This window comes from Podarcis raffonei, chromosome 13 (genome assembly GCF_027172205.1).
Source record: "Podarcis raffonei isolate rPodRaf1 chromosome 13, rPodRaf1.pri, whole genome shotgun sequence".
NCBI lineage: Eukaryota > Metazoa > Chordata > Lepidosauria > Squamata > Lacertidae > Podarcis > Podarcis raffonei.
Genome location: NC_070614.1, coordinates 15,336,260 through 15,358,607, shown reverse-complemented (window position 1 = coordinate 15,358,607; position 22,348 = coordinate 15,336,260). Strand labels below are relative to the sequence as shown.

The 22,348-nt window shown below is 43.5% G+C and overlaps 1 protein-coding gene across 2 annotated transcripts in view; it reads left to right on the top strand.

Annotated features, from left to right (window-relative positions):
- The window catches only part of MYO1D (myosin ID), a 173,071-nt gene that overhangs the window by 52,290 nt on the left and 98,433 nt on the right, over window positions 1-22,348 (top strand). For both annotated transcript variants that reach the window (XM_053359882.1, XM_053359883.1), the window contains exons 12-16: window positions 6,184-6,254; window positions 8,023-8,097; window positions 8,778-8,910; window positions 14,587-14,753; window positions 19,181-19,388. In XM_053359882.1, the coding sequence (XP_053215857.1) occupies window positions 6,184-6,254; window positions 8,023-8,097; window positions 8,778-8,910; window positions 14,587-14,753; window positions 19,181-19,388 (654 nt within the window). The remainder of the gene's footprint in view (window positions 1-6,183; window positions 6,255-8,022; window positions 8,098-8,777; window positions 8,911-14,586; window positions 14,754-19,180; window positions 19,389-22,348) is intronic.

Below are 22,348 nucleotides of genomic sequence, written 5' to 3'. Positions count from 1 at the left end.
CTCTCCTAGAACACAATGAGAAATGAAAGAAGCAGAGCAGAGTTGGGTTGTGCATAGAGTCCTGGCGAGCCCTTCAGCTGTTTCATTGGGGCAAGTCCCTCCTAGAAAGGGTTGCCTGAGACCACTAGGCCAGAGCTGTGGTTGGTTTCCTTGAACAGAGAATTTACTTCATTGGCCTCGGTTGATTTATTGCTTTGTTGATGACCTATGCCTGCTTCCAGCCCTGACAGAAGTCCACTTTGTCACCTCGAATGGCATTGCCCATGTACTTTGTAAGTCCCGTCTTAGCTCTAAGGGCCAAACACTGAGATTCTCAGAATGCAAATTCCACCTTTGCAGGGTGTGCTTAGAAGAAATACACGGCACACACTGCTTAGGTAATTGACCTGTCTCTCCCCACAAGCTCTGTAGCTGATGCATAAGCATGAGAGAGTATAATTAAGGACATTCATGTGGCATAAGACCTCCAGAGAGTTCTCATTGAGGTGCTAAACCTTCAGACTTCAGATGGGAGTTCCTGTAATGGAATATTCTTTCATGTAAAAAAAAAAAAAACTTTCCCCAAAATAAATGAAAAATAGGGTCTTGAGGGACAAGGCTAGAACACTTTTTGCTGTAGTTTTCACTTTTATTTTAAATGGAGGAGTAAGCCATTATGTAAGCCCCTCCCTGTGATCTGAAGTCGTACAGTCCAGACACAGATTTCCCACCTTGGTGCTTACTGTGCCAAAGTAGCAGTAAATGGGAACTTTACTCCCAGCCAAGGGATGCAGGTGGTGCTATGGTCTAAATCACTGAGCCTCTTGGGCTTGCCAATCGGAAGGTCGGCAGTTCGAATCTCCGTTGAGCGGCATTTCCATGTACGCTGGCACTCCTCACGGTTCTCCATGCACCAGAAGCAGCTTAGCCATGCTGGCCACTTAACCTGGAAAGCTGTCTGTGGACAAACGCCAGCTCCCTTGGCTTGAAAGCGAGATGAGCGCCACAACCCCATAGTTGCCTTTGACTGGACTTAACCATCCAGGTGTCCTTTACCTTTTCTTTTCTTTTCTTTTTTACCTTAAATGGGAACTTAAGCTAGGTTTGCTTGTTCTGTTAATACAGCCATGCTTGTGTTTGTTAACAGAACAAGCAAACCCATGTCTGTATCTCCAGTACCAAATCCTGTCCATTGCAGGACAGGTAACAGGTTAGGTGTATGATGCTGCCTGAGGATGAAATGTGAAGATGAATGCGACAGGCACTGACCAGACATCTGCTCATTCATCAGAGTGGCCTGTGGGGGAAGGTATAAGTCGATGCAGCAGGGCATCTTGGCCCAAAGGTTCTGCATGGCATCTGTGCGTGCCTTTCCCTTCCCTTCAACTGTACTGGGAGGAGGAGAGGGGAGGTAGAAGCAGGTAGCAGAACAAGCTGGAGCAGTTCTGATGGTGGAAATGATAAGGGAATTTGAGGCCGTGTGGGGCCCAGGATTATGGGCATGCATGTGCAAGGATGGTGGCTGTTTTAGCCGGCTTGGATGCTGTTTGTAGTTCCCTGAGGTGGACTGAAATAGGTAGAGTTGACCTGGTGGCTTGTATGGGTACCAGATGGTGGTGGTGCCCTGTAATGGTGGTATTAACTGGAGGAAGGGACCACCTGGTATCTGCAGAGCTTGGACTCGAGGGTGAGAATAGCCTAAAAATGTAAGATCCCATGACCTGAAGTACTGCTGTGCATTGTTAAGTAAGTTTTGACATTGGAAATGTCAGTTTTGCACTGGTACCCAGCAGAGGGAGCAGGAGCCTGCTCAATATTGCAGGGAAGAACTGGAGCATGAGTTTGGCAAGGCAATGATGATGTCACTCGCAGCCAATAGAGACCCGGTTTCAATTCATGTGCTATTTCCTAAGCAACTAATTTCGCATGACACAGACAACACCAGCGTTTGATTTATAGTTAAATGACTTCGAAATCCACAGGCAGTGACACAGAATAGTGAGCAAGCTTTTTAATTCTCAGAACACATCAGGCTGGGTATTAAGTAAAATGGGAAGCAGGAGGGAGTGGAGAGAAAAAGCTGGCTTGATGTTGAGCCACAAAATCTGCATTCAGTCACAGTCTTAAGGTGGAGTGTAGGAGATTGCAGACTTACAGCACAGTCCTAATCATGTCTAATCAGAAGTAAGTCATTGGATTAAGCGGGGCTTACTCCCAGGTAAGTGGGGTTAGGAATGCACCCTTAATTGGATTAGGCTGTGCTACTTGCTGTGGAGATTTCAGGTTGCACCTAGGGCTGATGGGACAAAGCAACAAATAATGGCAAATTCCCAAATTTTTGAAAATACAAAATGCAGCTGCTACCTGGATCTGTCTCCTGCCCTAAATGTAACATGTGGTTGGATGATAGAGAGATGACAAAACAGTGTTAACGGCTCTACCCAATTCTTGCTGGCTTCAAAATCACAGACAGCAGCCTGAATAATTTTAAGCCCAGAACAATGGTGATCCCATATTTTGGCAGTGTGCTTAAAGAAAGACAGCTCACTTGAAATGAGCCTGCAGCGTGGAAAGAGAGCCTCTCACCATGTAGAGCAAATATTATTCTTAATATGCATGAATGAAAACTATGCTCAAGACAGTTAACACAATAGAACCATATTTATGTATTTGTTACTGAAATTTGTATCCTGCCCTTCCTCTCCGTAGGGTGCCCAATAAAACACTGAATTAGTTTGTACTGTAAAACACAAACTGGAAGTAAAGTAGGAGGGAATATCTGTAACGGTGGCTTTATGTGTTCTTTACAGAGGGTAGAATTTGCAAGATGTCAAACAGTATGGCTGCAACAGAATCAATCCCATAAAGTATAAGCAAGCTATTTAGAGGAGAGGTGGTTTTCACAGATAAAAGGCTAGGTATCTGGAATTTCAGCAGAAATTGTGTTGCCGCTTAATGTTATATTCAGTACCATTAGTCTCAAGTCTTCATTAAGCTGAACCTCTTAATTCTGGCACTGCTGAAACTGAATTTCATTTGATACTTGGAGAAGGGGAGCGTGTCCAGAGCTCTCCAAATTCCAAGACCAATTGTCCGTGAAGAGAGACTGCTAGATCAGGAGACATCAGGATCAGCTAGAATCTATGATGAGTGAAATCCCTCCCCCTAACTACTGCCAAAAATTGCCTGCATGCTTTTAGAATTCTTTCTGCTACGTTGAGTATTAAGATATTTTACTTTGGGGGCTTCCTTTTATTTTTACACGAAAGCTCAAGTCCTCATGTCTTTGTGTGTTCCTCAACCCCTATCCACATGCTTCCTGGTGCAATCACAAACTTGCATTCGTAAATGTGTTCTCCAAAACACTCTTATCGCTTCCTTAATATTTCCGGCAGTTTATTATAGTGGAAACCCAGGTTTCTCTGTATCCTGCAAAGCAAAACCAATCTGGTATTGCACTGCCCAGGTACCTTGCTGAAAGCAGCAACGGTGACCACAAATATTGAGGCAAGTGTTTCTGAAGAGGAAAGGACCGTGTGCTTTGGAAATCGTGATCTCGGAACCTCACACGTAATGCTTCAATACTCCCCTGTGAAGCGTATTGGGTTTTGCGTTGGGACAGATAAGCTCTGAGGGGCTGCTGTGCCCTACATTCTAGTGTCCTAGTTTACAGACAGCAGCACACCAGATACGCAGTCAGCTTGGGTTTTTTGTTTTGGTATGGTAAAACCCACGCAGCAGAAGAAAGCGTTTTTGCTCTGCACGAAATAGAAATCTGAGTTACATTACAGGCCTCTTCCCTCTCTTGCCTGACGAAAGGTTCCTGCTAGCTGCACAACTTTGTGCTGGGCAGTGTATAATCTGCCTTTCTGGCTTGAGTTTTCCCCTTCCTCTCCTCATCTGGAGAAGATCAAGCCTGCTTCACCCATTATAATTTCCATAAATGAAGCATTTCTGCACAGAGGGACTAGAGCAGGGTTGGAGAACCTGTTGCTCTCCAGGTTTTGTAGACTACAGCTCCCGCCTTTCCTGACCATTGGTTGTGCTTGCTGCAGCTAATAGATGTCCAACCACATCTGGAAGGCCACAAATTCCCCATCCCTGAAGCAGAAGGTTCTTGTGATGTGTGAGTAAGGTCATGAACACATGTCACCCACATAGAGAACCAGTGTGGTGTAGTGATTAAGAGCGGTAGTCTTGTAATCTGGGGAACCGGGTTCGCGTCTCCGCTCCTCCACATGCAGCTGCTGGGTGACCTTGGGCTAGTCACACTTCTCTGAAGTCTCTCAGCCCCACTCACCTCACAGAGTGTTTGTTGTGGGGGAGGAAGGGAAAGGAGAATGTTAGCCGCTTTGAGATTCCTTAAAGGGAGTGAAAGGCGGGATATCAAATCCAAACTCCTCCTCCTCTTCTACCAATCTGGTAGTTGATGGATGATAAAGCCATGCCACAGGTTATGCTAAATGTGCCCTTTTCTGCGTGGAGTTAATCACAAGTATTTTTAAGTGGGAAAACAGCAGGCTGGAATATAAGCTCTGAGCCCTTCCTTTCACCTACTACCTTTCTCTTGAGTTCCCCCTCCCTGGGTGAGTTCTCCCCCATTTTCTGCCAGACTAACTTCTGCTCTTGGAGCTTGGCTAGAAAAAAATGCTGCCGGGAGGGAGGAGGCCACAGGAGGAAAGCGACAGACAGGTAGAAGGTCGAGCACCCCACTGCACTTGAACTTGGTCCCACACTGTGCCCCTTTATTGCTGTCCGTTGGCGACCCAGGTCATCATCTGAATGCTCTCAGCTGCCTACATAATGTTGGCGGAATGAATTTTCAAGATCAGTTTGGATAAATCTCAGCTGCCAGCTACCATGATGAGAATGTGTCTTTTGTAGTGGGGAAGACATTGGGACACACAAGTCACTGTTGTGAAAGCACCTAGAGGAACGAAAAAGAGAGAACCAATAGTTAGCATGGTTCTGTCAAAACCCAATCGTCACAGCTTTTCCCCAGTGTGAATGATTTACTAGATAAAGCAAAGGCCGTTTCAGTAAGACTTTTGATCTTGTAATCGCCGCCGCCATGACATGGGTTTTATTTCTGTGTTGGGAAGGCATAATATACGATCCCTTAATATATCGGAAGGGGCACACCTCATTAGATCTCAGGTTCACTCCCCTATATACCATGTTAAAGGACTGCAAGTGCCGTGTTTGGGAGATACCCAGGAGCACAAATAAACAGTAGTGAGCTAAATGAACCAATGACTCTTAACTTTGTATATAAAACAGGGGCAAATATCCACATGCTTTATTCTTATCTAAGCAACCTTCCTGCCAACCTAGCAGTTTGAAAGCACATCAGAGTGCAAGTAGATAAATAGGTACTGCTCCAGCGGGAAGGTAAACGGCATTTCCGTGCGCTGCTCTGGTTTGCCAGAAGCGGCTTAGACATGCTGGCCACATGACCTGGAAGCTGTATGCTGGCTCCCTTGGCCAATAAAGCGAGATGAGCGCCGCAACCCCAGAGTCGGTCACAACTGGACCTAATGGTCAGGGGTCCCTTTACCCTTTACCTTTAAGCAACCTCAACCTTTGGATTAGCTCTTTGGCTTTCCTCACAACTGCAGGACCATTGAAGTCACTGACGCCACTTGGCATTGACATGTGAAATGGAACAGTGTTTGATTTAGTGTGTTTTATGTTCATCTTTCTGGCATATCGCTTTGTGGTTTACAACAAGAAAGACTAAATTCTGGCCCTGTTTTCACTTGAGCTAAACTACTTGGTTTTGCTTGGCCATGTGAAGATTTCAGTATTGTCTTCATGCTAGCTTCACTTGGTTGCTATATCCTGTGAAAACAGACTTTTTGTAAGTTTCCTATCAATCTGTTCACTTGGTGATGCCCTACAGTTTGCCTGTGTATATGGTTAGATCATCGCACGAAAGAGGAGTGAACAGATGGCAGTGGAGACCCACGGTTCTTCATTCTCTGCAAGTTTCTGTCGCTATAAAGGAACAGTATCACTGAGCCTAAAAGAAAAGGTTGCCTTGACTTACAGATTGTCTGTCTATAAATAAATACCTTATATAACAATAGAATTCGGAATGACATTCCATTGCTAAACCTGTATGTGAAGCTGTAGTTGAGAAGCAGCTGTGCAATGCAGTCAGATGCTTCAGCAATATTGACTTCTTAACCATTTGTTTTTAAGCTCTGTGCTATGGACAAAAACCTGGAATTTGACAGAGACTTTCGGATTAAGCACTACGCCGGAGACGTTATGTAAGTGTGGCTCCTGCACTTGCTTTCTTAGTATCTGTTAACACCTCCTCAAAAACACTTTTGCAGTCGCACACGGCTTTTTCTCCACTCATATTGCGCTATAGCCCAAGGTAGCCTTTCTCTTCTTTTACTTTTTGCAAAGTCTAAGGAAATGTTTGTATATGTTTTGCTTTTCGATAGTTTTTTGGCGCTGCTGCTGTGCTATGCCACTCATAGCTTCCCATGCCTGGTCTGTGAGGCGGTCTTGCATTATTCCTCTGCGTAGCCACAAAACCACTATTCAACCTCCCTTATCAAGGGTGTTAAATAAATAAATAAATAAATTAAATAGTTAGTTAGTTAGGCTATTTAATTTATCTTATTGTACTTGAACACATGTTTTCCTGGGCACCTTGTTAATTTCTTTCAAACACAAAAGCTAAATCTTTCCATAATCCCAGAAGCCATTTGTTTCACTGTTCTCCCTCAAGAATTTGCTTCTTGGCATATTTAATGTGTTGCTGCATCTTTACAATTTTAATGTAGCAACACACACATGAAAGTGTGCAATTTCTGGAGGAAATGTTAATGTAAGGGAAACATGAATAGAAATGTGGGACGAGAGGAGTGACCAGTGGTTGGGTATGATGGGAGTTAATAGCCCAACAATACTCGAAGGACCACTGGGTTAAAGTGTTTCACCGTATAACCCCAGTAATATTTACAAAAGCCCTGCAAGGTAGGTCAGTGCTATCTCTGTATTGCTGTCTTGAGAGCCCTGTTGAGCTATTTTATAAGATCTACATTTTAAAAAATCATAGGCTTGGACGTGGACTGAGGTCAAGATAATGGGTGTGGGTGTGTGGGTATGTGTTTAAGGTTGTCTAGTTAAGTCCACAGCTGAGATGAGATTTGAGCCAGAGTCTTCCCACCTCACTGTTCCTGCCCTTAGGTGTCTCATTCCAATAACTCTCCACTTCAAAATGGATCTTCTTAAATAATACTATTATGCTGGTGAAGCAAACTTGGTTTTTTCTGATTTCAGATAGGGCAGCAACTACTGTTAAGAAATTGGCATGTATTTTTAAACTAGAAAATACGCACAGCTTTGGTTTGGTTTGGTTCTTATGTGTCTGTTTCAAGAAGTTCTGTTTTGTTATTTGGATTATATAGATAACATTTGATAAAAAATACGCATGGCTTTAATTGCTAGCTAAATTCGGCCAATCATATAGTGTCCTCCGTGAGAGGAGAAGAACAAAGGTGAGCTTTCACAACTAGTACACCTTCTCTCCAGTAGTCAGTCATCATGTCACTGTGTATGAAGTATATTTTGTATGAAGTATATTTTGTATTTTGTATGAAGTATATTTTGATTTAGCCCACTGGAAGTCTACCAGGGAAGAGAGAACCCCTAGTGCTGTTAATTTTCTGCTTGGTAAAATGTGTGGTGCCACAGTACTGATAACCATGTGTTGTTGAGACTGCTGTGACCCGTTCCAGACACTGTAACTCATGTCTCTGCAGTAGGAGGCAGCAATCTTTCTGAACACCAAGTTACTGGAAACTGCAGGAGGAGAGGGTACTCTTTTGCACTTGGGTCCTGTTTGTGGGCTTCCCATAGCAATCTGGCTGGCCGCTATGAAAACAGGACACTGAAACTACATTGGCTCAGTCCAGCAGGCTCTTCTTATGTACTAAATGCCTCTCCCTTTCAGTGGCCAATTGTTACTTTTGTCACTTGAGGTTCACTGAAATTAATTCTCTCTCTTTCTCTCTCATTTACCAGCTACTCAGTCACAGGATTCATAGATAAAAACAAGGACACGTTATTTCAAGATTTCAAGCGCCTGATGTACAATAGGTAAGGAGTCAAGCTTCAGACATGTAAAACTGGGAAATAAATTCATAACGAATTTTAAAAAATGTTTAAAAGTACTCCCCCCCCAAAAAAACAGAGTCCTTTTCGTTGAGGTTAATTCAGATGGAAATTCCTGTGTTTCAAAAAAAAGGTTATTTATGTATGCCACTACTGTGGCCTGTGTTTTTGTTAGCCCCAAAATGGAAAATGAGCGAGGTCCCAACTAAAGAAGAATGGCAACTTAAACTGATGAAATATGTGCAGCTTGTGGACCTAACAGATAGAATAAGACAGCAAGAAGAACATATGTTTAGAGAAGATTGGAAAATGTTTATTGAATGTATTGGGGGGAAATTGTGTACACTTGAAAGCGTTGGCAGCATTAAGATAAATACAACAGTGTAAACAAGTTTTGATGGATGTAATAATAATGGAATACTAAATGGTTTAGGTTATGTAAAATATGCAGGGATTTATGATATGCAAAATGAACCATGGAAAGAGAAGAAGGGAAGTCATCAACATTTTAAGGTTGCTTAAATGAATATTTCAAATGGTAAAACAGAAAATTTAATAAAAGTTATACAAAGAAAGGAGTCAAGCTTCAGCTATTCGTATGTCTCTTCACTACAGCTGACCAAATATTACTGACCTTTCTCCTCTTTTTTCCCCTGGCTTTGTAGCTCCAATCCCGTACTGAGAAAGATGTGGCCAGAAGGCAAGTTGAGCATCACAGAAGTGACCAAGCGACCACTGACCGCTGCTACCCTTTTCAAGAACTCAATGATTGCTTTAGTGGACAACCTGGCGTCAAAGGTAATAATGGGTTTCGGTTTAAGGCAGGGGTGGGGAACCTTAGACTCAGGGCTAAATGGGACCTCCAGGCACTCTCCATAGGACATACCCCCTCACCAGCCCTGTTCTGCAACTTCCTCGAGTGACTTAGCTGAAATTCTTGCACTGTCATTATGCCTGGATATTGAAACCTCATGACTTTTCGTGTGGCTGGAATGTAGCTTACTGTTCAAAAAAGAGTCACATACTTCTCCTGTGTCTGCTCTTGCCTTTGCCCCAACTCACAATTCACGAGTAGCCTTGGCAAAGTGGCTCTCATGATGGAAAAGGGTCCCAGCACCTGGTCTAATCTCAGTTTTTTTCATCTACCCTGTTTCCCCAAAAGTAAGACAATCCCCCCAATATAAGACCTACTTCCAGTTTTGCCTCTCGCTGTAATATAAGGCCTCCCCCGAATATAAGGCCTCCCCGATAATAAGGCCACCCCGGAATATAAGGCCCCCGAAGCTACCATAAGGCATTGTACAGTATACAGGTAATAAATTTCCTTTTTTTTCCCCCCAACAATAAATGTGTACCGTATTCTTCTTCATGGAAAAAATAAGACATCCCCTGAAAATAAGACCTAGCGCATCTTTGGGAGCAAAAATTAATAAAAGACACTGTCTTATTTTGGGGGAAACAGGGTATGTAGGATTTCATTATTAAAAATACTAGGCTTCCAAACAACAACAACAGCGCAGAATTCCTACAGCATGTTCTATGTTCAGAGGGTCAGATAGTCCTTATTGCAGCCCTCCTGCCAACACTGAAGAAAGCTGTTGATGTTTTTTTTGAAGATGAGAAAGCAGAGGTTGATAGGCTAGCTGACCCAGGACTTGAACTGGGCTCTGATGTTTTCCAGAGGTATAATTTCTAAAGATGGGTGACGGGTGCAAAGCTTGCCAGGGAACCACTCTGACCTGGAAGCATGAACCTTTAGTCTAATACGTGGTAGAATTGGTTAACTGGTCAGTCTGGGGTTTGTATATGACTAGCGGCGTGCTATGATTGGTTGCAGACTTAGTTGGTATTTTTATGTTCCATTGCTGCATGAGCAGAATGAGAAAGGGGGCAGATTTCATGAGCTCTCTGATGACATCAGTGGCAGTCAAGTGACCTGCAGCCATTCTTTTGCTGTCTTAGCTTTACACCAGTAGGGGAGTCAGGACTTGCCCAGGAGTAATGTAGATAGAATCTGCAACAAGCTGGCCATTCCTTCTGATTGCCCCCTCCCTGTGCTTCTGGAGACGTCCATTTCCTCAGTCTTAGGCTGGTTTAGTTACAGCAGCATAGGATTTACATCGACAGTGTTAAAGGTAAAGGGACCCCTGACCATTAGGTCCAGTCATGGCCGACTCTGGGGTTGCGGCGCTCATCTCACTTTATTGGCCGAGGGAGCCGGCGTACAGCTTCCGGGTCACGTGGCCAGCATGACTAAGCCGCTTCTGGCAAACCAGAGCAGCGCACGGAAACACCATTTACCTTCCCGCTGGAGCGGTACCTATTTTTCTACTTGCACTGTGTGCTTTTGAACTGCTAGGTTGGCAGGAGCAGGGACCGAGCAACAGGAGCTCACCCTGTCGTGGGGATTCGAACCGCCAACCTTCTGATTAGCAAGCCCTAGGCTCTGTAGTTTAGACCACAGCACCACCCGCGTCCCACATCGACAATGTTACGATGCTGTAAATTTCGTACACGATCATAACCTGGGCTTATGTTGGCATAGAGGACTTAATAGCGATCCAACCCTTGTCTGGTCAGCATAACTTGAGGATAGAATACTACTAGCAGCCAATTTTATCCCATGCAAGCAAAGATCTTGGCAAAGGGCTCTGTAAGCCACTTGTGCCTTGCACCCCCAGCAAGAATAGTGCTAGAGGGTTCCTCAGAAACAGACAAGCTTCAAAAACAAAGCATGTAAGGAAAAAGTTCTGCTGCTATTCATTCAGGGTTGGCTCCTGTATCTAAGCTCACATGGGAACGGGTCAGTGAAGCGCCTTTGAGGTTTATTTCAATTTATTTCTCCATCCTTTTTTTTTTTTACTGACTTGAACCTTCTTTTGCATTATGGGCATTAATCACATGATGGGTAGACAGTGCTCTGTGTGAGGCAAAATTAGTGAAGCCCTAAAATCTTAATTTAAAAGGCGAGGCAGTAAAGAGACCCAGGGAGAAGGTACAAACAAAATGCATTAGGAGGTCCCATGGGGAATTCTTCCTGGAGAGTGTGTAGGAAAGGTTCTGTCTTGATCATTCAAAAGTTTTATGTGCAATCTTTTCCTTAATGAAGAAGGACTGCTGAGTTCTTCAGAGCAGCAACGTGGACATTAAAGTCTGACTCTTTGGCAGCCATTAAGAGCTTTACAGCTGTCAAGCCAATATGTTAAATAAATGGGTTATAATGGTTGCATTAAATTTTCTTTTATGAGGGAAGTGTAATATTGTGTGCTAAACAGCTGACAAAATGTGCTGTTCAAAAACTGTCCAGTGTTGAATAGCATTAACTTCATTGTTGTCTTTATTTTATTTTTGTAAAATTACATTTGTAATGTGCTATATATCTATATCTTACTCATTTATATCTATATCATCTATATCTCGCTTCTTTAAAAAAACTGCTGTGGTTGCTAATATGCTGTCAATATACCAAATTAAGAATGTTGGTGCTTACCTGTAAAGCCTTAAAAAACTTGGGACCAACTGAATCCTTCAATAGTATAGACCTAACTGGTCGCTAAGATCTTCAGCCAAGGTACTGCTGGTTGTTTCACAACCAACAGTCATCCATCTTGCAACAACCCAGAGGAGGATCTTTTCTGTTGTGACACCCAGCCTATGGAACAACCCTCCAAGATAATGCAAGTGCCTGCCTGCTTGCTAAGAACTTACCAATTATCCTGCTTTTATATCATTTTGCATAAAAACCTTAAAGCAACTCACAATAAAACATTAAAAGTACAACACGAATGTATTAAGGCCAGTGTATTGAGTTTAATACAATTCAAAGTGTTGGTGCTGACCTTTAAAGCCCTAAATGGCCTCGGTCCTGTATACCTGAAGGAGCGTCTCTACCCCCATCGTTCACCCCAGACACTGAGATCCAGCACCGAGGGCCTTCTGGCAGTTCCCTCATTGCATGAAGTAAAGTTACAGGGAACCAGACAGAGGGCCTTCTTGGTAGTGGCACCCACCCTGTGGAACACCCTCCCTTCAGATGTGTAGGAAATAAGTAGCTATCTTCTCTTTAAAAGACATCTGAAGGCAGCCCTGTTCAGGGAAATTTTTAATATTTAACACTGTATTGTTTTTAATACTTGATTGGGAGCCGCCCAGAGTGGCTGGGGAAACTCAGCCAGATGGGCGGGATATAAATAATAAATAATTATTATTATTATTATTTTATTTTCTAATGTCTTATTATGAACTGCTTTGAGATTTTTATGAAAGGTGAATAAAAAGTAATTTAAATAAAGAGAAAACAGTTTAATAATAATTTAGAAGCCTGCTGATCTTGTTAATGGTCTCCTCTCGGTACCTCTGATTCTGGCCGAATATTTTTGCTTAGATTCTCCATCTGACCTTCAGACTTTCCCCTTTTCCATTCAAATCAGTGGAGCATGTAATACAGTCAAGAGTCTTCGGTCATGGAGCCATTGGCAGAGTTGTCTTATTGTTCAGACCATAGAAGAGTCCTGATTCACAAGCTCTTATGTTGGGTGGGGGGATTACCACTCAGGCCAATTAGTGCTCAGAGACTTATTTAACAATTTGACTGATTACCCGCAGTTCCTTCCTTAAACTAGAGATTGGGAATGGTGCACAAACTAAATCCCCACCTAAATTGTTGTCAACTACTCCGCGAATATTTGGCCTGTAAATTAGCCTGTTCAATTTTTGGAATAAATGCACTAAATTTTGCTCTGACTCTCCAGGTTCAGGATCTAATGTGTCAGTTATGGCATGCCAATTAACTGCCCTGTATAGATCTCAGATTTTTCTAGCACTTAACCTCAGTCCATTTGTCTGTAGGGATTTGCTTCTTGCCCTATATTCCTTTTGGGTAAGGTGGGCAAATATTCTCCTCCTTTCTAAAATGTCGTTTTGTGACTCACTAACAGTAAGAATGACCAGCCATCCCACTCAGTGGATGAAGGAATAAGACTGCATTAGAATGTTAATAACCAAGATATCAGTAGGTATGTGAAAGCATCCATTTAGGAGCATTTATTAGAAAGGATACACCCCAAAGCCTTCACTCTACCATTATTTATTGTTATATCAGGATCAAAAGAATATCTGGGCACCATAAAAGCTAAATGTACTTCCCCCCCCTTTCCCTGTCTTATTAAGGGGTTTGTGTGCTCTCATTTCTTGTCAAGCAGATCTTGTAAGTCAGGAAATAAAAGACAAGAGGTGTTTCCCATGCACCTTTTTAAAAATAATATCTTTGGACTGATTTATGCTCCTGCCATGTGTAATGGAGTGTGGCTGATAAATACTAAATCCTTAGAGTTGCCTCATGAGGCTTTGGGCTTCTTTCAAAAGATCACCAGGGGTCTTTCCTTAATGTTCCTTTCACTGACAGCTGTAGTGAGTGATGGACCATTGTGAGACTTGGTTTTTTTAATCTCTGGGGACCCCTCTCGTTTGTTTCTTAATCTCTCATTTGCTGGCCGAACCTGCTCCCTTCTCCTTCCTCCTTGTGGTTCCATTTGTTTCCACTGCAAATGAGCTTTGTCAGTGTACTTAATTCCATCACTTAATAAACCAGGCATCTAGTTGAAATGCATCTTCTCTTAACCTCGGCCAGCATGAAATGTGTAGCATGTCGTTTGTCAAACACTTGCCATAGCAAACCTCTGAATGCTTTTTTTAAAATAAATAAAAATTGTTGAAGCAACCCTTAATACAATCATTTCCAGGCAATGCTTGCTTTTTCATTTGGATAGCTTGGCCTTCCCCAAGTTATCAACCTACAGATGCCGTTGGATTCCAGCACCCATCAGTCCAACTGGCATGGCCAGTGCTCAGGGCTGATGGGAGTTGCAGTCTAAAACACCTGGAGGACATCAGGTTGGGTTAATAATAATATTATAATAATAATTTATTATTTATACCCCACCCATCTGGCTGGGTTTCCCCAGCCTCTCTGGGCGGCCCCCAACAGAAAATTAAAAGCACAATAAAATGTCAAATGTTAAACATTTCCCTAAACAGATGCCTTCAGATGTCTTCTAAAAGTCTGGTAGTTGTTTTTCTCTTTGACATCTGGTGGAAGGGCGTTCCACAGGGTGGGTGCCACTACCGAGAAGGCCCTCTGCCTGATTCCCTGTAACCTCATTCTCGCAGGGAGGGAACCGCCAGAAGACCCTCGGAGCTGGACCTCAGTGTCCGGGCTGAACGATGGGGGTGGAGACGCTCCATCAGGTATACTGGGCCAGGGTCGTTTAGGGCTTTAAAGGTTTCCTAACACTTTGAATTGTGGTTAGCCCTAACCATGTTTAGGACCAACATGGAGGAAGAGGAGCATGCAATTCTCTGGCTTGTTTTCTTTGCAACGATGATCCGATTTGGAGTATTACATTTGCACTGCCCTGCCCTTGCGCCTTGGCTCTTAGCACTAAAATTGTTGTGTTCCTCACTGCCTCCCCCTAGGAACCATACTACGTCCGCTGCATTAAGCCTAATGACAAAAAGTCGCCACAGCTGTTTGATGAGGAGCGTTGCAGGCATCAGGTGGAATACCTTGGACTCCTGGAAAACGTCAGGGTCCGAAGAGCAGGTTTCGCCTATCGTCAAACATACGAGAAATTCCTTCACAGGTAAGGAAAGATAAAACTGACTAGCCTTCAGCTGTTTGGGGACCATCTAGAGGCTAGGCAGAAATGACTGAAATGTATCGCGTTGAGTGGTACTGGCTTTATATAGGTAAAAAGGTAAAGGTACCCCTGCCCGTACGGGCCAGTCTTGACAGACTCTAGGGTTGTGCGCCCATCTCACTCTATAGGCCGGGGGCCAGCGCTGTCCGCAGACACTTCCGGGTCACGTGGCCAGCGTGACAAGCTGCATCTGGCGAGCCAGCGCAGCACACGGAACGCCGTTTACCTTCCTGCTGGTAAGCGGTCCCTATTTATCTACTTGCACCCGGGGGTGCTTTCGAACTGCTAGGTTGGCAGGCGCTGGGACCGAGCAGCGGGAGCGCACCCCGCCACGGGGATTCGAACCGCCGACCTTTCGATTGGCAAGCCCTAGGCGCTGAGGCTTTTACCCACAGCGCCACCCGCGTCCCTCACTGGCTTTATATACCCCCTGCTTTATTTGGGAGAATAAAATAACTTGTATAGGGATTACTTTCTTTCATATTTTTTTACAAAGTAATAATCATAAATAAATAAGAATAAAAATGTGCACCCCACCCCCAAGACCGTTCCATTGTAACTATCCAACCTCCCAAAATTTCAAAACCTCTTGCGATGGTTTGACCCCTTTCTGTTTTAACAATACAAATTCTACAAACGCCTTCCGTATCTCTTCAAAATCATTTCTCCTGCATATTCCCCGTCTTACCTTAATAGCACATGTTAATTTATCATTAATAGCTATATCCCACACCTCTTTATACCATTCTTCCATTTTATATTATGCTTGCCCCTTCCACTTCCTCGCTATAATAACTTGTGCAGCTGTCCTAACTTGTGAGCGAGTCCTTCCCAGCCTGCAACCTTCCACCCCCATCGTAAATGGATAATAATGCTACCTCTGGACTTTCAGCCCGCTTTAACCCAGTGCTTTCTGTTATCTCCTTAAAACCCTTTGCCAAAAAAATAGTACACATTTACACGTATAGGGATTTCTGTTGGCATTAATGAGAATAGTTTCACCAGGCCAGTTTTAGAGACCTTTAATAGAACCTTTGGCCTTCCAGATGTTGCTGAACTACAGCAACTCATCATCCCATGCCATCTGCCATGCTTGCTGGGGCTGGTGAGAGTTATAATTTTTTAAAAAAAATAATTTTTATTGAATGATTTTATGTTACAAAAAACAATACAGCCATACTGCCACTAAATATAATTAAGAAATAAAATTTACATACATCGATATTTAGTTTGTTATTTACTGTCTTATTTCCTCCCAAACATTGCATACAATAACACACATATGTGCAGACACCTGCACACCCACACGCGCACACAAAATGATAATAATGAAAGTCAATATTTTTTCCTCTTTTATCTTCCAAAATCTTTTCTTCAACTTTGACTTCCCTTTGCATATATTTTATCTTACATTTGAATGTACACAAAACAATAAACCTTTCTATATAATTTTTCTAATACATTCTGAAAACATAATAAATCCTTAAACGTTGTCCACCTCCTTTTAGTTCCTTTATCACTTGAATGCTAGCACGGAGTCAAAACTATTATTGTATTTTTGAACATATCTTCTATAACCATTCCATTTTTCCACAAATTTTTGCTTTGAGTTTCCTCTAAGTTTACTAGTCAGTTGAGCCATCTCCACCAATCCCTGTAATTTGATTTGCCAATCTGTTATTTTTGGAGCCTCGTGATCTTTCCATCCCTTGGCCACAAGTATTCGAGCCACTGCAGTTGCATACAAGAATACCTCTCTTAGATTTTTTGGGATCTCTTTATCTAAAATACTTAATAGAAATGCCTCCCTTTTTTTAGTAAAAGTTATCCTCATCTTGGGAGGGATGCGGGTGGCGCTGTGGGTAAAACCTCAGTGCCTAGGACTTGCCGATCGTATGGTCGGCGGTTCGAATCCCCGCGGCGGGGTGCGCTCCCGTCGTTCGGTCCCAGCTCCTGCCCACCTAGCAGTTCGAAAGCACCCTTAGGTGCAAGTAGATAAATAGGTACCGCTTTATAGCATGAAGTTAACGGCGTTTCCGTGCGCTGCGCTGGTGCTGGCTCACCAGAGCCGCTTCGTCACGCTGGCCACGTGACCCGGAAGTGTCCTCGGACAGTGCTGGCTCCCAGCCTCTTAAGCGAGATGAGCACGCAACCCCAGAGTCGGTCACGACTGGCCCATATGGGCAGGGGTACCTTTACCTTTACCTTTTTATCCTCATCATCTTTTTTAATTCATCGTATATTTCCCCCAAAAAAATCTTAATCTTTTCACACGTCCACCACATGTGGATCATGTGGGAGTTATAATTCACCAATATCTAGAGGGCCGTTGGTTCCGCTCCTTTAACACCTCTGCTTTAAAATCTTTTCATGTAGTTTTGTGGTCATAGCTTTGGTTTCTTAGAGCCCAGCTTGGTATCATCCCTGTAGGATAAATTCAATGTCCAAAAGTTGTGTGGTTCTCCAACTACCTCTTTTCTCCCGGCCGATTAGCACAAGAAATATTTTCCCCATCCGTGGTTAGCAAGCAGAGAGCTGGAACCAAGAGCAAGAGTTTGGCTGTCTGAATAGATCAGATATTTACGCCACGGGCTCCCTGTGGCAGAGCAGGAGCTCCTCAGCAGATCTAAATGAAAATGGATGCGCATGCATGCTCCCTAGTGCACACTCCGGTGCAAAGCTGTACGCCATTTTCGGCAAAGCACCTTTCTGTATGACTGAATATGTGAGTTGCAGCTTCTTTAATTCCAAAGAGATACCGAGGTCACCTTGGACGCCGAATGCTGCTATTTATGCTGGTGATAAGCTGTTAAAGCTTGAGCAAAGAAATTCAGACGGGAGAGCAGGGCTGTCTTGTAGTGTGCCTCTGCTTTAACTTGGAGAGTGGCTGCCGAGACCTACATTGGCTCCCAGTGTGTTTCTGGGCACAATTCAAAGTGTTGGTGCTGACCTTTAAGGCCCTAAATCGCCTCGGCCCAGTATACCTGAAGGAACATCTCCAACTCCATCATTCAGCCCAGACCTAGCTCTAAGGGTCTTCTGGCAGTTCCCTCACTGCAAGAAGTGAGGTTACAGGGAACCAGGCAGAGGGCCTTCTCGGTAGTGGCACCCGCCCTGTGGAATGCCCTCCCGTCAGATGTCAAGAAAATAAACCACTATCTGCCTTTTAGAAGACATCTGAAGGCAACCCTGTTTAGGGAAGTTTTTAATGTTTGATGTTTTATTCTGTTTTTATTCTGTTGGGAGCCGCTCAGAGTGGCTGGGGAAACCCAGCCAGATGGGCGGGGTATAAATAAAAAAAATTTTTTATTGTAGGCAGCCCTTTCCTGTCTTTCGCTAGGATTTTGTATGGCATTCTTGGGCCATATGGACAACTATACTCAAAGCCAGCTGTGCATTCTCTGTCTCTTGGCTCCAGGAGACAACTGCTGGAATTCAGCAGGTGGAAGATATTGTTGTCGAGCAGGCAAGGGCAGAAGATTTGCCAATTGTTGCACCTCTTACTGCTTTCTGTGCCTGAAAAGGCCTCTGACTTAAGCACCCACAATACCTGTTGACTTGCTAGGCTGGTGAAGGTCCTTGTCCAGTCCAAAGAGTCCTTGGCAGATATGAATAATTCTGCTTGATCCAGGCCCCACCCTCTTATCCACTGAGTTACTCTAACCCATTGAGTGTATTTATCTGGAGTTTCATTCTGCAAAACTGGAACATCCTTAAAGCTTGGTAGCCAAAAAGCTCATTCAAATGATCTGTCAAACAGTAAGATGACACTCTGTGGAACATAAACCAGTTTGAACCCAGTTTGACTGAAACCTGCACAGGTCACGGATTCCATTATCTGCATTTGCAATTCCTTTCCATGTGAAGTGAAAAAGATAAAGCCCCATCGCATTTGTTGAGGTCATGCTGGGGATACCTTAGTAGTCCTTTACCATGATACTACTACTAGTACTACTACTACTAATAATAATAATAAATTTTTATTTATACCCTGCCCTCACCAGCCAAGACCGGGCTCAGGGCGGCTAACAACCAATAATAAAAGCAAGTTGATTAAAATACAATTTAAAAGATTAAGATACAATATTAAAACAATTAGGAAGCAATCTCATCATAGGAGGAGAAAGGAAAAAGAAAAAGGGGAGGGAATCAAACTGATTCTGAGCCAAAGGCCAGGTGGAACAACTCTGTCTTACAGGCCCTGCGGAAAGAGATCAGATCCTGCAGGGCTCTGGTCTCAAGAGACAGAGCATTCCACCAGGCCGGAGCCAGTGTTGAAAAGGCCCTGGCTCTGGTTGATGAGTCTGTGAGTGAGCAGAGATGGCAAACACAACTCCAACAGTGCTTTCTTTTAAAATTCTGGCATGCAGGTACAAGATAATCCCTGAATTTACTTGGCCAAATCACAAGCTCCCATCGGACAAGGAGGCTGTAAAAAAACTGATTGAGCACTGCGGGTTCCAACACGACGTGGCCTACGGCAAGACCAAGATTTTCATCCGCACGCCTCGGACACTCTTTACATTGGAAGAACTACACGCCAAGATGCTTGTGTGGGTTGTTCTCTTCCTACAGAAGGTGAGAGGCAGTAGCAAAAGCTACTCTAAAATAGCCCAGCTCTAGCCACTGCGGGCTTATTAAAGGTGGCAGTATGGCCTGTGGCAGATTCCCAGTGCACTGTTAGCTTAATCTTTCTGCTGAACCTGATTTGTAGGGAAAGGGTTCCAGTTTCGTTGTGGAGTCGGCTGTTATTGCAAATCCATTTCCCACAATATACATTAGAGAAGCAGCTCAAACACTAGCCTCCAAAGTTTTCCAAGGTCTGCAAGTCTTGTGTCAGGTACTGTATTTTTTGCTCTATAAGACTCACTTTTTCCCTCCTAAAAAGTAAGGGGGAATGTGTGTGCGTCTTATGGAGCGAGTGCAGGCTGCACAGCTATCCCAGAAGCCAGAACAGCAAGAGGGATCGCTGCTTTCACTGCGCAGCGATCCCTCTTGCTGTTCTGGCTTCTGAGATTCAGAATATTTTTTTTCTTGTTTTCCTCCTCCCAAAATTAGGTGCGTCTTGTGGTCTGGTGCGTCTTATAGAGCGAAAAATACGGTAATTAGTTGGTTTGTCAAATTAGCCATCAAAATCTGAATTCAGCACAGGGAAACTAGGCACTTTTAAATAAACTGGGCTAACTAAGAAGACTTGTGCAAACCTGATTTGCAGCAATAAGCAGTTAGTATGTTGTAACTTTAAAATGATTATTGACCTTTGCTTACCTTTAATCCAATTAGAAAGCTGGTTATGGTACAAGAGGAATGGATAAGGCAGGGGTGGCATTTTGGAGCAAGACAGAGATGGACATGATTGGGCATAAAAGTTTCAGGGTACCCATCTGGGGCCATATTTTCTAACAGAGGACACCAGAAATGAGGGCTTGAAAATTATGTTGTCTCAAACACAAACCGCATCCCTTGTAAATCCAACTTTGTAGCCTTTTTGTGCAAGCCACAACCAAAGATAGGAATAGTAAGAAAGCACACTTGTGATGATTGCTTTTAATAACCCTTTTACGTTGTGATTATACTAAAACACAACGTCGTAAATCTGCTCAGAATAAGGGATAAAATTAATGACGTTTCTTGCAGTGGAAGGCCTAGAAACGTCAGCACTGGTATGTTCTGTTTTGTGCATAGCAGTACTCACAAAGTATAAACGGTTGTTACTCCGGCTTGCATCTCTGTAGGACAAAGGCAGAACTGATTCCTGTAAATGATCCCTTTTGCTATTGCTTGTATGACAGCTTTCCCCACTGCTAGAATGTCCCAATGGGTAAGGGAGGGAAATGGTTGCTGCTTTGCAGTAGCTTGCCCCTTTTACTGTTGCTACCAGCAGGAAGTAGGAAATTAATTTTTCATGTAATGCTAGAATATTGATTCATTACAGCGTACATTAAGTAAACAGAAAAGGGGATTTATGGAAGTGTGATGGGCCTTGTGATGCCATAGATTTCTTTGGAGGGACTTTGATTTTCTAAAACAAAACAAAAAGAAAGAAAAGGTAATTAGAGGCCTTACCTGGCTTGAAATGCTTTGGAATTGTTATTACATAATTCCTTAAAGACCTATATAGCTTAGCCTAGTTTTTGCTCCATCATGCTTCTGCTTAGGACTGCTGCTTGTTTTCCAGCAGGTGGAGCCCTTGCAGGCTTCCAGTGAAGAGATGAAGATTAAGCTTCATATAAAAAATAAGACAAAAAAATGAGGCAGTTCAGTTTCTGTGTCACTTTCGTCTGCTTCTTCAGAATGTTTAATAGTTAGCAACTCCCCTTTTTATTTGCCGCTGAACAAGCTTTTGTTCCTCCCCCAATCTGTCTCCGTCTTGCACATTATGTGCAAAACGTGACTGTAGAAAATACTGGAAGAAACTGCTTGCAGTCCTGAGGCGCAAGAATTTTTGGGAGATCGTGGAAAATGAGAGAGGATACAGAATTTTGTTGATGGGATGAAGCACTGCTCTTGGCTCACTAGAGAGTCTGTGGAGGGTTCTGGATTTGCAGTCTTGTGATGATGTTGCTGTGGTTCTTGTAATATGCAAGAGATAGATGGTGATCATGGCAACCTTGCTTTCTGTCCATCATTCTCTGTCTTTCATATTTTGTGTACTTCACAAGACTCTGCTGATGGGGCTAAGCACGTCATAGTCCAGGCTCCCCTGCTTAACGGAACTTGGAGGGTTTATTTATTTATTTGCATCTACAGTCAAGCCTCTAGGGACATGGGTGGCGCTGTGGGTTAAACCACAGAGCCTAGGACTTGCCGATCAGAAGGTCGGCGGTTCGAATCCCCACAATGGGGTGAGCTCCCGTTGCTCGGTCCCTGCTCCTGCCAACCTAGCAGTTCGAAAGCATGTCAAAGTGCAAGTAGATAAATAGGTACCGCTGCGGTGGGAAGGTAAACGGCGTTTCCGTGCGCTGCTCTGGTTTGCCAGAAGCAGCTTAGTCATGCTGGCCACATGACCCGGAAGCTGTACGCCGGCTCCCTCGGCCTATAGAGCGAGATGAGCGCCGCAACCCCAGAGTTCGTCACGACTGGACCTAATGGTCAGGGGTCCCTTTACCTTTACAGTCAAACCTCAGTTCTCGAATGGCTCCGTTTTCAAGCGTTTCGGCTACCGAACACCAAAAACCCAGAAGTAAAAGTTCCAGTTTTCGAACATTTTTCAGTACCCGAACGTCCGTCGCGGCTTCCATTTTGAGTTTCCCTTTTGAACTGAGGCTTCTGCTTTCAGTTTTTGGTTTCCGAAAGTCAAACGGTCTTCCGGAACAGATTACGTTCGAAAACCGAGGTTCCACTGTATAATCTTTCCGCCCCAAGTGTCCAAGGCAGCTAAGAGTAACAATATGCAAATGCAATAGAAAAGCAAATGAAGTAAAATGACAATTAAAAGAACAATAAATAAATGTAATAGCAGATTTAAACAAAGCAGCAAAACGAATCCCCCTCAGCGATTTTGAAGGCTTCTACTGTCCAATGAAAAGCCAGCTGAG